At 54.7% G+C, this 13757-nt stretch overlaps 1 protein-coding gene across 5 annotated transcripts in view; it reads left to right on the top strand.

Annotated features, from left to right (window-relative positions):
* AP3B2 (adaptor related protein complex 3 subunit beta 2) overlaps nucleotides 1-13757 on the top strand; it is a 54291-nt gene that overhangs the window by 20269 nt on the left and 20265 nt on the right. For all 5 annotated transcript variants that reach the window (XM_019499382.2, XM_014604494.3, XM_019499379.2 and 2 more), the window contains exons 2-14: nucleotides 381-456; nucleotides 1341-1415; nucleotides 2422-2517; nucleotides 5619-5779; nucleotides 7572-7638; nucleotides 8097-8279; nucleotides 9539-9715; nucleotides 10049-10146; nucleotides 10680-10734; nucleotides 11075-11146; nucleotides 11744-11806; nucleotides 12828-12960; nucleotides 13515-13624. In XM_019499382.2, coding sequence (XP_019354927.1) covers nucleotides 381-456; nucleotides 1341-1415; nucleotides 2422-2517; nucleotides 5619-5779; nucleotides 7572-7638; nucleotides 8097-8279; nucleotides 9539-9715; nucleotides 10049-10146; nucleotides 10680-10734; nucleotides 11075-11146; nucleotides 11744-11806; nucleotides 12828-12960; nucleotides 13515-13624 — 1366 coding nt within the window. The remainder of the gene's footprint in view (nucleotides 1-380; nucleotides 457-1340; nucleotides 1416-2421; nucleotides 2518-5618; nucleotides 5780-7571; nucleotides 7639-8096; nucleotides 8280-9538; nucleotides 9716-10048; nucleotides 10147-10679; nucleotides 10735-11074; nucleotides 11147-11743; nucleotides 11807-12827; nucleotides 12961-13514; nucleotides 13625-13757) is intronic.

Genomic DNA, 13757 nt, shown 5'->3' with positions numbered 1-13757 from the left:
CACCAGCCCCCTGGGAAAGCCCTGCCTATCCTGATGAGTCAGGGGTTCCTACGAGGTGGTTAACAGACCTGCACTGGGCAGTGTCCTGCCTCAGTTTCCTCACTGGTGAAAGAAGGTTGCTGCATATCCATTCACTGAGGATGCTTGAGAAAGTGAATACAAATGATTTTTAGAGTGCATTGAAATCCTGAGCTGGGTAGAGATTGTTACCAGCAGCAGTGTGTTGGATGCCCAGGGCTGCAGTTTCTGTGGGATGGCCTGGTGCAGGGAGGACTGGCAGCTACCTGGGCTGGTGCCTGAGGGATCAGCAGGGAGGGTTGGCCCCAGGTGCCTGCCTGGCATCTATAACTCCTTCTTTGAGGGTTCTTCTTGTTTTGCAGGCATGATGACCTGAAGGAGATGCTGGACAGCAACAAGGACTCTCTGAAGCTGGAGGCCATGAAGAGGATTGTCGCTGTGAGTGTCGGGCAGATGGGCTAGAACCACAGAGCATGGCATAAGGCCCCAGGTGCCAGGAGCTGCTGAGTTGCTCAGTGACTGCTCAGTTGCAGGGTTGCTCAGTGACTGTACAGGCAGGCTTCTGTGCTTCCATTCCCCCTACATGTGGGGTTGGCCTCCCAGACCCCTAATTACCATGTGGACACTGCAAGGGTGAAATTGTCCCACCAGTGTCAGTAATTAGCACTGATTGAGCACTGAACTAAGAGAGGTGAGTTAGCCCCCACTCCTGCATGAACCATCCCCTCCATTTTGCAGATGGGGGAACTGAGTCACAGTAGGGAGAAGGGAGATTGTATTTGCTGGCAATCTACCAGGAAGTTGTGTCAGTGCCTGGAGTAGATCCAGGGCTCTCCTGCTTCCTTGTCTCATGCTTGTTCCCCCAGACCTTGCTGCCCTGTTGGCCTTCCCTCTGCATCAGAAACCACCCTCCCCTCCCATTCACTAGTGTGGTCAGGTCCAGCATCTCCAGCTTCAGCTCTTTGGCTGGCCACTGCCTGTGCTATGCGGGTCGGAGCTGATCAGGCATCTGTTGTCCTTCTGCTTGTCTTAGGAGAGGCTGAGAGTCGTCACACTGCTGCTGTTGTGACGCGTTTCAGTTGTGCCTGGGACCAAGGTGTAGATCAGAGCCCCACTGTGCTAGGGACTGTGACCCACCACCCCCCAGTAGTCGAGGAGGGATTCCACTTTCTCACCCAGGTGGTGGAAACCAATGGATTTGCAGCCCAAGATTGCGGATTTCTCCCCGTGCTGTGGTTTAATTGAATCTCTGACGTGCTCTGAGCCAGCTACACCCCTGCATCCAGGCTGTGCCTTCACGCTCTCCCCTCCCTTCTCCGCAGATGATTGCCCGGGGGAAGAATGCGTCTGACCTCTTTCCAGCTGTTGTAAAAAATGTGGCTTGCAAGAATATCGAGGTAGGCAGCTTCTTGGGCATCGTGGTGTTACCTGCCAGCGGGGCAGTGTGCCTGCTGGGTGGTTGCTGGTATGCTGCATGGGGTCTGAAGCTGCTGAGATTCTGGGACAACCCCTTCTTGGGGGAAGCAGCAGGCTGCTCTGAGACTTTGTGTGGCCTCTTACTCTCAGCTGGTGGGATCTTCTGTCTCATTCTCCCCCTTGCTCGCTGGGTGAAACAGTGGACTTGCCTGGAGGAGGGCTATGGGACAATGCATCGCAAGACGGGGCAGTAAATTGGCCAAGCTGGGTTCCATGGGACTGTGTAGAGTTGAGTTCTAACCTGGGGCCATAGCAGGCCCAGACTCTGTCCCAAACATGGCAACACAACATAGGATTCTGGGAGAAGGAATAAAACTCATTTACTGCCCCTCCTCCCAGCCCTGCCAAACTGAGCAAACTCATTCCAGCCTCTGAAACTACACTCCTTTCTGCCCACCCCCCCTCCATATACATACACAGATGCTGAGAGCTAGGACTTCTTTGGACCAGTGAAAAAGGAGCAGACACACAGCACATAGCCCTGTACTTTGTAACATGATAGAGTTCAGGGTAGGGTGACCCTGGGGGAAAACAACAATAAAAATACACCTGTGAAAATTAGTGGTATTGGTGTTGTGTGTCTGCAGTTATTCTGGGGTAACCCTGGGCTCAGTGCAGACTGTCTCCTAGCAGCTCCTTTGCCATCCAGTGGCAAGCAACTGTAACAGCCAGTCCAGCCAGAAAGTGCTGACACTACTTCCTATCCCAGTGGAACTGAGATCAGTGGAGAACTATTTTACTACAGCAGTGCCAACATGTTGCATGTCCAGGCCCTGAATCCAGCAGCAGGGACAGTCGCCTCTCTCAATCAGTGCCCATGGGGGCTGGGCACCCTGTGGGGGAGTCTGGCGTGATGGGGCAGGGGAGTGCCTGAGGGTGGTAGGTGCTCAGAGCCTGGCTGAGCAAGGACCTATCTCTGCCTTGCAGGTGAAGAAGCTGGTGTATGTCTACCTGGTGCGATACGCAGAGGAACAGCAGGACCTGGCCTTGCTCTCCATCTCCACCTTCCAGCGGGGACTAAAGGTTAGGTGCTGCAGTCTGCTGTCAGGGAGAGGGTGGGGGTGGGAGTTTGAGTGTGTTATCTTTTGGGTGTTGTGAGGGCTGGCAGTGTGTGTTGCCTCCAAGCTCCTGATCATCTTTCAGAAGTGGCAGAAAGAGATCCCTCTCTGTTGGTGATTGCAGCTGGTGTCCATCTCACTGTTGGTTGGGCTTTTTGTGAGAAGATTTGTTAGCTAAACCAGGGGCAGGAAAACACAGGGCTCTGCCCTATTGCTTGGGACAGCCCTTGCTGGCATGAAAGGGCTTCTATACATTCACGTTCTTTCTCTCTTCCAGTCTGGGAGCCTGGTTGAGACGATGCTTAGGGCTTCTAGACAAAGCCAAACCTCTCAGACCACAGAGCCTGACCATGCATCTCTCAGACCCTCCTGGGCTGAGAGGTGCTGCCCACAGAGCAAGCCTCAGGCAGGTTTCCTAAAATCCTCATCTCCTGACCTCACGTCTCCTCTGGCCCCTCTCTCCACCCCCATCCCACACAGTGCCAGTGCCAGCCTAGTAGAACCTGCTGCCACCTTTGTCCTTTGCACAGGCTGGCACAGACTCTGCCCTCCCTGCCTCCCCACAGTGCAGCTAAATGAGAAAGGAGGATGTGAGTGCTAGGCAATGTGCTATGACCCCAACCCCCCTGGCACTGGCTTGGGGAGTGTGCACAGGCATGTTCTGTCCAGTGCCCAACCCCAGCAGGTGCTTCTGGTCTTTCTCACTCCCCTGCCAGTATCTGCTCAGTTTACAGCTCCAGTTCCTCCTCAAGATGCAGGTCAGTCAGGATGGAGGAAGAGATGCATAGAGAGGCTGGAAACATGAGGCTGGAACCAGAGCTGGTGTGATAACTCTGTGGCCTGGGATAGGGGTGGATGTGTGGAGGGGAAAGGCCTGTGAGGCCTCTTAGAAATCCACACTATATTTGGGACTTGGGACTTTATCGGTTTCATAGACATTAGGGCTGGAAGGGACCTCAGAAGATCATCAAGTCCAGCCCCCTGCCTGAAGGCAGGAAGTCATTTGGGGCCATAGGATCCCAGCAAGATCAGCATCCAATTTTTTCCTGAATGTATTCAATGTAGGTGCTTGAACCACCTCCAATGGCAGGCTATTCCAGACCTTGGGGGCTTGGACAGTAAAAAAATTCTTCCTTATGTCCAGCCTGAAATGGTCTTGCAGTAGTTTATAACCGTTCGACCTTGTCATCCCTTGGGGTGCTCTGGTGAACAAACGTTCCCCCAGATACTGGTGGTCACCCCTGATAAACTTATAGGTGGCCATCAGATCGCCCCTGAGCCTGCGCTTTTCCAGGCTAAAGAGCCCCAGGGCTCTCAGCCTATCATCGTAGGGTCTGCTTCCCTGACCTCTGATCATGTGCGTGACTCTTCTCTGGACTCTCTCAAGCTTCTCCACATCCTTTTTGAATTGTGGAGCCCAAAACTGGATGCAGTACTCCAGCTGCGGCCTCACCAAGGCCGAGTACAACAGGAGAATGACATCCCAGGATTTGCTTGAGAAGCATCTATGGATGCAAGCCAGCTTTTTGGTTGCTTTACTAGCCACAGCATCACGTTGAAGGCTCACGTTCATCTTGTGGTCAATGATGACCCCCAAGTCTCTTTCTTCCGTAGTGCTAGCCAGCGTAGCACAGCCTACAAGGATGCTGCAAGTTTTTCCTCCCAAGGTGGAGAACCTTGCATTTTTCAGTGTTAAACACCATCAGGTTCTCATCTGCCCATTTGCTGAGCCTGTCCAGGTCAGCCTGGATCACCCGCCTGTCTTCTGCTGTGGACACTTTGCCCCAAAGTTTGGTGTCATTGGCAAACGTGGCCAGTCCGCTTCTGACTCCAATGTCCACATCATTAATGAAGATGTTGAACAATATGGGTCCAAGGACAGAACCTTGGGGGACCCCGTCGGTCACAGGACACCATGATGTGTGACTTCCGTCAACCACCACCCTCTGGGTCCGACCACGGAGCCAATTTCCCAGCCAGCAGATTGTGGTGGACCCAAGGCCACAGTTAGCCAGTTTCACCAAGGGGTAATCGTGGGATACCAGATCGAAGGCTTTTTTGAAGTCAAGATATGACATCAATCTCTTCTCCCTTGTCCAGGTAATAGGTCACCTGGTCATAAAAGGAAATGAGATTGGTCAAGCACGACCTACCCGCAACAAACCCATGCTGGCTATCCCTCAGGATGTTGGTGTTGGCCAGTCCATTAAGGATGGCCTCTTTAATAAACTTTTCTAAGGCCTTCCCCACGATAGAGGTCAGGCTGATGGGCCTATAGTTTGCCTATAGGACTTGGTCACTTGAAAACTGACAGGGGAAGCCCCTGCTGGGCCCTGTCATGGTTGGTCTAGGCATGTGCCAGTCTGGGTCTGTGGCACTGGATACAGAGCAAGAAGGCCCAGGGTGTGGCCTGGCAGAGAGCCTGCTGCACCCTGGCTCCTCTTTTGAGGCAGGGGCCCAAGTGCAGACTGGAGGGTTTTGGGGCCATAGTTGGAGAAAAACAAGCAGTGGCACAGCCAACTCAAGAGTGAGGGGCATGCCCCACGCTGGCTGACCACCTGCTGCCCCACCCTTTTCCAGAGGCTCCTGGTAGAGATGCCTGTGTGGGCCAGGAGGAGCCCTGGCTGGCCAGCCCCAGCCCTGTTGTGGCAAAGCTGTGGGAAGGCCTAGGTTTGGCTCTGATCTTGGGAAGCCCCTAGGGGATAGGGACTGAAGGATCTGGTGCTGGGTGCATGTGCCAGGCAGCAGAGAAGTCTGCTGTGCCCAGGAGCTGCCCCAAGCACTGGGGTGGTTCTGGTTTTCCTCTCTCCACACCCTCCGGGGCTGCTGGAGTTAGAGTCCCAGTGGTGCTGAACTCAGCAGGCTCAGTACCCTGGCAGTCAGGACTGGTGGGGCTGGGTGTCAGTGTCAATGAGAAGGGAGTTGCATCTCATAGGGAATCCACTGCTGCTCCAGGGAGCAAAGCAGAGCCCCCTTCCTCCCAGCACAAGCATGTGAGCTTCTCTCCTGCACCCATGGGTGCTGAGAACCCTCTGGACTGTCCCCGTGTTGTCCCTCTCTCTGCAGGATCCCAACCAGCTGATCCGGGCCAGTGCCCTGCGGGTCCTGTCCAGCATCCGGGTGCCCATCATCGTGCCCATCATGATGCTGGCCATCAAGGAGGCGGCATCGGACATGTCCCCATATGTGCGCAAGACTGCTGCTCACGCCATCCCCAAGCTGTACAGGTAACAGCCCCTGCAGCCCTCGCCTCACCTTTCCTGCAGCCCTTTGCACCACAGCCAAGGCAGGAAGCTAGGACTGCCACACCTGACTGGGCACCATCTGTACCCCCTCTGTGCCCTTAGGAGGGTGCAGCAGATCCCCTAAGAGACCAGTCATCCTGGCCAGGATTGTGATTCCAGAGCTATCCTGCTTTGTGCATGAAGGGGCCATGGGTATGTGAGCCTGGGCACTTCCTACAACCCCCACTCACTGCCCAGCTGCCAAGGGAACCCAGTTAGCCACTGCCATACCTCCACCCTCTCCCGGAGCACTGTGGGTTGCCTCCAGCTCCCTGGGCAGGGACTGCAAGCCCCAGGAGGGTGTGAGGTTCCTTCCCAAGTACAGATGGTACCAAGGAAATCCACAGCAACTGGAAGTGAGACCCACAGCCTGGCAACACCAAGTGCTGAGGAGTGTCAGGCAAAGCTTTGGCTCCCCAGATGAAGCCTGTACAGTAACCAACAAGCCATCAGGGCCCTACTGATATGCGGCTAAGCATCTCAATGCCTAGAAGGCACTATGGTGGGGCAGCTGAGGTTTAGGGGGTGTGTGGGGCAGGAGGTGGTGGTGTTATTGTTTTTACAATACCGCCTTTTTCATAAGAATTTTGGAAGGATTTCCTTAAACTTCCATTTTCAGGGGCTGTGCCATTGCACACTTCATGACTTTGATGGCTTGAGATGCAGATTGCTGAGCACAGGGCAGGACTCCCTGGGCTGGGCTGGGATAGATGACTGCTCTGGTTGCTTCTGGTCATTAAAAGCAATGGATCAGTAAACATTTCCCTGGACTGGCCTTATGCACTCTGCAACCAGGGAAGTAACTAGCAAGGGCCTGGCTGTAGTCAGCTCTGTGCCTGGCTAGGGTCACATGGCAGGAGCAATGTAGCAGCTGGACAAAAAGTGCAAAGTCAACTTAGTTCTTGAGTTTGGACTCCACAGACATTACCAAGGGGTCATGATTGGTCAGACGCAGGAGTGACACCATTATTGGGCAGGCCAGGCTGGAGCTGCTCCAGACTGGAGGCAAAGGGTTCACATGGATTGGAGGCAGGCAGAGGCAAGGTGGAGCAGTAAGGTAGAGGAGAAAAGCAAGACCTGCTATTTGGTCTGGGGTACATGCCTGCACATATCTCCCTGGGTAAATATTTGACCCCTGTATATGGCTGGAAGAAATGGAGCCCTTGAGCAGTTACCCAGTGGGGGTGACTTTTTGCCACAGAACCCTCATGCCCCTGGCATCAAGTGCTGTGCTCTGCCCATTAGCAGATGCAAAGGTAAAAAAGCCATCTCTCTACTGTTCCCATTTTGCTAGAGGGAGCTGGGACCACTCTGCCGTGTGTTTATAACTTATAGGCCCTGCACTCCATCAACTGATGGAGATTCCCCTCACAGGCACCTGCACTTGGGGAGTAGCTGGGTGTGATACCTCAGGTCTGTCAAAAAGTCCGTGAAGGCAATGCCAGCCCCATGCCCCTGCCTGCTTTGGCTCAAGGTGGGGAGGGCTTTGGCAGTCCCCTACAGCAGAAGTTTCCAACTACTGGGCTATGGCCCAGTACCGGGCCATAAAGGTTTGGCTGCCAGGTTGTGGCACAAGCCAGGCCAGGGGACAGCCCCGGGAGGGAGGAGGCTGGCTCTGCTGCTCCCATGCCAGTCCACAGCATAAAAACATGGTGGGAACCACTGCCCTACAGCAGTTCCCTACTGCTGCTGTCAGCATCCTGCTTGACTTATTCTCGCTCGCTCTTTCATGCAGCCTGGACTCGGACCAGAAAGACCAGCTGATTGAAGTGATTGAGAAGCTGCTAGCAGATAAGACCACGGTGAGTGGGGCATAGCATCCTGGAACAGCCCTGGGGAACCCTGTGTGGAGCGGAGCTGCATTATTAAAGGAGTCTCTAATACAACCCTCTCTTCAGGCTGACATCTCCAGGCTGCCTAAGAGGTTGGCCTGGGCTCTAGCTTCACGAAGGACCCAGTTCTCTGTCCCCCTGGGGACCACTACCTTATTTCATTATCAGCCAGTTCCCAACCTGGCACCCTACTGTCCCATCAGCAGTGCCCTCAAAGCTAGGATTCCTCCCAGGGCCTGGCCCTGGCCCTGGGGCTTCTTCCTTCATCTCAGGGCTGTGAGGAAGCCTCCCTAGAGACTGATAGGGCCAGCTGTTGGAAAACACAAGCAGGGCCCTGGTAATGCAACTCCTGCTGCTGCCACCCCTCTGCCCACCCCACTTCCTTTGCCATCTCTCTGTCTCTCTCCACACCCCCTTCCTGGCTCCAGCTGGTGGCAGGCAGTGTGGTGATGGCCTTTGAGGAGGTGTGCCCTGAGCGGATCGACCTGATCCACAAGAACTACCGGAAGCTGTGCAACCTGCTGATTGATGTGGAGGAGTGGGGCCAGGTGGTGATCATCAACATGCTGACCCGCTATGCCCGCACCCAGTTCCTCAGCCCCAACCAGAATGTGAGTGAGTGTGGGCTGTGGGAGAGGTAACCAATGAACACAGAGCTAAGGGGACAGGGAAGGAGTCTGGGACTGGGACAGGGGCACAAGGAGGGAGGGGACTTATGCCAGGTGTCACAGGCACAGCATGCCCACCCGCTCTTCATGAGTTCTGGGCTTGAGGTCATGTCCAGTCTGTGGTTCCTGAGCTGCATACAGGTCCCCATGCCCTTTGGCCCCTTGCTCCTTGCTGGTTCTCAACAGCCACACAGTCTCCTCCTTTAGCTCAGACTGGAAATTGGATGCACATTTTAATCTGGGAGAACTGTTCGCTACTGGAACAGCTCCCTGGGACAAGGAGAGGAGAGGCCAGCACCACTGGGAGTCTTTCAGTCAAGGCTCAGTGTCCTTTGAAAGATATGCCCCAGCCTGGTTGTGTGGACTTGTGCAGGGGGAGGCTGGGCAGTTGGTCAGACTACAGTGGTGGTTCCCCAGCTGTTGGAGGTTAATGGCCTTGACATTGCTGCATTGCTCAGACACCTGTGCTGCGCCCCTTTGGGGCCACCCGGGCTGGAGTGCATTGACAGTAAAGCCTCATAGGACTAGCCAGTGGCAGCCAAGGGGCTGAGAGTCTCGGGCAGCTCTGTAGTTGCTCCAGTGCTGCATTGGGAAGAGGCTGGAGTGTAGTTATGAAGGTGCAGTGGTCCCTGGCAGCCTGGCATTGCTAGAGGACAACGGAGCCATGGACGCACCCATGTACCCTTGGCTACACCCCCAGTGCTGGGGCCATGAAGTAGAACCAGCTATGCTACAGGTCCCCAGATGAGGAGTGTTGCTGGCCCTCCAGTCACCAGAGTGAGGGTTGGGCATTTTGCCACTTATTCTGTAGCCACCTGAAAGGCCATGTTCACTGTTATGAGGAGCTGAGGACACTAGCAGGAGCCTACCCCTTGCCAGCAGGGGATGGGGCAGAAGTGGGCAGGAGCAGTATTAGGTGGGGTATGTTTCTAAGGGTCAGTGCTCTTTGTCACCTTCCCCCCCCACCATTGCTTTTTCAGGTCAGACAGCAGCAGTGGGTTGGGAGGGTGGAGGAAGTTGCACAGGGGCTGCAGGAGGGTAGCCTGTGCACAAGGAGGTTCCTGTGTGACAGGGGGGTCCCTGGCAGAGCAGATGGGTGAGGGGGGTCTAAAAGGAGGGGGGGGTGGCTTTGGGAGGGGCTAGGGGCTTTGGGAGGGACTCTGAGTGGACCTAACACCTCATGCTGCTCCCTGTGCTTACAGGAGTCCCTGCTGGAGGAGAATGCGGAGAAGGCCTTCTACGGCTCTGATGAGGAGGATGCCAAGGATGACAAGACGGAGACCGCCTCCCTGGTCAAGCGCAAGCCCTACGTCATGGACCCTGACCACCGCCTGCTGCTGCGTAATACCAAGCCCCTGCTGCAGAGCCGCAATGCTGCTGTGAGCACCCCCCTACCGGCCCACCACAGCCTCCCCTGGGCGCTCCATGCTGGGCCTGCTTGTGGCACCCTTAACTGCTCCTGAGCAGCAAGGGAAGATGCCTGTGACCTGAGATGCACGCACGCATGGATGCACACACACCCTGAGAGTATTGGGAGCTTCTGAACCCCCTGTCTGTCTGTCTGTTTATGTACAGGCTTAACTGGTAATGGGACTTTGACATGCAGCTCTGGGATGTCAGCTGCCCCTGGAAGCAGGGGATCCTTACCCAGAGACTGGATTGTCCACCTCTGCTCTCTCTTCTCCCAGTGACCCTCCCCGCTCTCCCTGCAGGTGGTCATGGCCGTAGCTCAGCTCTACTTCCACCTGGCACCCAAGGCAGAGGTCGGAGTCATTGCCAAGGCACTAGTGCGTCTCCTGAGGAGTCACAGGTTGGCAGACACCACAGCCTCCCCTCTTTTTTTACCCTCGTCACCTGCTTGGCTCTTGTCCCCACATCCCCCATCCTCCTCACAAGTAATCTCGTGGGAATTCAGAAGCAGAGTTCTTTTGCTATGTGTGAGTGACATATCCAGGCTAGAGCTGGCACAGCAAGGCAGAGCTCTCATGCTGACTCCTCCTGGCAGCCTGATCTGGTGGATCTCATTAGTGCCATACCAGGAGCACAGAGATCTTCTGAGATTAAACCTAGATGCAGCCCATTTTAGAAGGAATCTCAAGCCTATTTCAGTAGCAATGGTGGAAGTTTGTATTGGATCAAGTCAAGCTGAGGAGCTGTTAGGAATGCCATTGGCCCACAGAGTGTCTGGTGTTTGGATTTCAGCTCCTGGCCTGGGTGCTAGGGACAGGAGGGAGATTGGGACAGACCTGCCCTCCTTCCTGTAAGAACAGCCTGTTGCATGCATTCCCTTGGCTATTCCCCTCATCCCTGACCAGCTGACTGCTCTTCTCTTCTCCCCTGTAGTGAGGTGCAGTATGTGGTGCTGCAGAACGTGGCCACAATGTCCATTAAGCGGAGGGTGAGTGTCCAGTTCTGCCTTCCCCCCCGCAATGAGTTGAGCTAGGCTGGGAGCTGTGTGTATGTGGATAGGAGCTGACCTGCCCCAAGACCCTGGAGTTGGTGTCTGGTCCCTTCTTCCTGAGTAATTTTGGCACCAGGTGTAGGAACCCTGCTGTGGTATGCCAGTGTGGTACCCTCCCTGACTCCTGCCATACTGGCTCCCAGAGTGCCCAGTGCTAAATTCATTGGGCCTACCTCATGCTCTTGCTAGCTCTTCAACTTGAGCCCCTGGCTGACCCCAGGTGGTGCCCAGTACGGGGATTAGGATGGTGCTAACGCCACTGGCTTTGTCTGTGCAGGGGATGTTCGAGCCTTATCTGAAGAGCTTCTACATCCGGTCCACGGACCCCACCCAGATTAAGATCCTCAAGGTGAGTCCAGTGCTGGGGCACCTGGTCTGTATTCATAGATTTCATAGATATTAGGGCTGGAAGGGACCTTGGAAGATCATCGAGTCCAGCCCCCTGCACCAAGGGCAGGAGGTCAGCTGGGGTCATAGGATCCCAGCAAGATAAACCTCCAATTTCCTCTTGAAGGCGTTCAAAGTAGGTGCTTGAACCACCTCTGATTCAGTGTACAGTATCTCCTTCGTAGGCCATAGGCCACTCTGACCATCAAGCTACTGAAACACCCCTGCCATAGGAGACCTCTGCCCGTAGGTCTTGTAAGCAGTGGTTGTCTCTTGTGTGTTGAGCGCCTGTTCAGTATGGCCACACCAGGTGGTTTCTGATGCTTCCATGATCTTTGGAAGTATCTGCCATTTTCTGGGGATAGGAGGATGTGGGGAAGTACGTCTGCCATGTGCCACTTCCACAGGTGGGTTCATGCATGTGTGCACATATGCATGTGTGTACACACACACACACACACACACACACACACACACACACACACACACACACACACACACTGTGCTTCCCATTTTAAAAGTAATTCTGTTCATTCCCTCCTGTTTCCCTTCCTCACAGCTGGAAGTTCTGACGAACCTTGCTAATGAAACCAACATCTCCACTATCCTGCGTGAGTTCCAGGTACAGTGGGCCTGTGGGCTGGCTGGCGGAGCAGGGCATGGGAGAGCTCTGCTCTCTGGAAGGTGAATGAGACAGAGAGGGAAGGGGTGCTGTCAGCGGAATAAAGCAGAGGGGTTTAGGATCCTGTATGTGTTGCCACCTACTGGTGACAGAGAGGAATCATTCACAACCCGGCAGGAGATCCCAGTGCCTGCTGCAGTGAGAAACCTCACAGATGCCCAGTAAAGTGGAAACCAAAGTACAGCTCCGTGGTGGCACCTGTTTGAGATCCACATTGGAGCCTTTGGCCATTCAGCAGAAGGTCACAGAAAGCCAATGCCACTCATTTAACCCAAACCTACTCCTCTCAGAATGTTCCTGACAGAAGCATCCAGGACTGCGAGGGCTGGCTGGACTGGGTGGGCTCAGGGAGGTTTGCCTGTTGCCATGTTCATCATTAAACACCAAGGAATCCTGTGAAGGTCCTTGGAGGTTTCAGCTCTATTTGCAAACTGGGTTTTTTCTCCAGCCTAGCCCACTCCTCCCCACCAGATCTGAGGAGTCGACATCTGGCTGCCTTGGTTTTGCAGCCTGGGGGCAGAGATGGATGTACTTCTGTGAGAAATGGGGGAAAGCCTGTGTGTGCTTTTGTTGCGTCTCCTGTGAGCTGTATGAGGCAGGATCTTGTGTGTTTGTGCAGCACCCGGCACTATAAGGCCTGATCCTGACTGGTGCTTTTCAGTGTTGTCAGAGTATGAATAGGTCCATAATAATCAGCTGGCTAGAGTTCCCTAAGACTGGGGATGAAAACTCCCCTGGAGGAGAAGGTCTGGGGGGCTACCAGTCCCAGGGGAGAAAGGTGATTCCTAGGCACACAGTGTATGTGAGAACAGGGCTTTCCTAGCAGCCTACATTCCTGCAACTGGTCACAGTGGTTGTCATGCTCCACTTAGTCTGAGCTCTCAGGGCCAGTGCCAGAAGATGCTGCTGCAGCATCTTACCCCTATACATGCTGATAAAGCTGCCCTGTCTCTGTCCCCAGACCTACATCCGGAGCATGGACAAGGACTTTGTGGCAGCCACCATCCAGGCCATCGGACGCTGCGCCACCAACATTGGGAAGGTCCGAGACACCTGCCTAAATGGGCTGGTCCAGCTCCTGTCCAACAGAGATGGTGAGGGCCTGAGACACGGCCACAGAGGAACAGTGAGGGGCAGAGAGGACAGACATTTCCATGGGGCACCTGAGGGACATGGGGCTTAGCAGACCTTAAAATGGAAGATCTAGCAATCAGTGGTGGCTGCCAGGCCCCCATCTTCTCCTGTAGGGTGTGAGGAGGCTGGGCTATTTCTCTGATTGAAACAGCCTGTTGACTAAAGCCCTACAGCTGGGTGTTGTTGGCATCACAGTGTTACAGAGCATGGCCCAAGCTGGTTCCCACTGAGCAATATAATTCTTCAGATCCTCAATGGAAAAAAGTACAGCTCATGCTAGGGCTGACTGTTGCTGAGTCCATGACAGATTCAGGGGGTTGGAGTCCTCTGTTCATTCTGTTTGGCAGGAGAGGGTTGTCTCCACCACTCACAGGGCATGAGTCTGTGGCAGGAGGGATCACCATCTGCCTCTGTTCATAGGTAGAAGGCCTCTGTCTCACCCAAGCTGATCTTGGTGGAGGCAGGGGTATCTCTCCACGCTCAGAGGTGGGGTGGGGCTTGTTCTTGCCCACAGAACTGGTCGTGGCTGAGTCTGTGGTCGTCATTAAGAAGCTGCTGCAGATGCAGCCCTCTCAGCATAGTGAGATCATCAAGCACATGGCCAAGCTGACTGACAACATCCAGGTACAGCCTAGCTCAGAGCTCTGTTGTCCTCGCTGCTGTGGGGCTGGGGGTCCAGCTTTAGGGAAGTGACTCTGGAGGGGCTGGGTCCACAGGCACCCCAGGGATCAGTACAAGAATGCACTGTCCTTTGTCC

The sequence above is a fragment of the Alligator mississippiensis genome, chromosome 11, assembly GCF_030867095.1.
Source record: "Alligator mississippiensis isolate rAllMis1 chromosome 11, rAllMis1, whole genome shotgun sequence".
NCBI classification, from domain to species: domain Eukaryota; kingdom Metazoa; phylum Chordata; order Crocodylia; family Alligatoridae; genus Alligator; species Alligator mississippiensis.
This window is presented reverse-complemented; position numbering and strand designations above follow the sequence as displayed.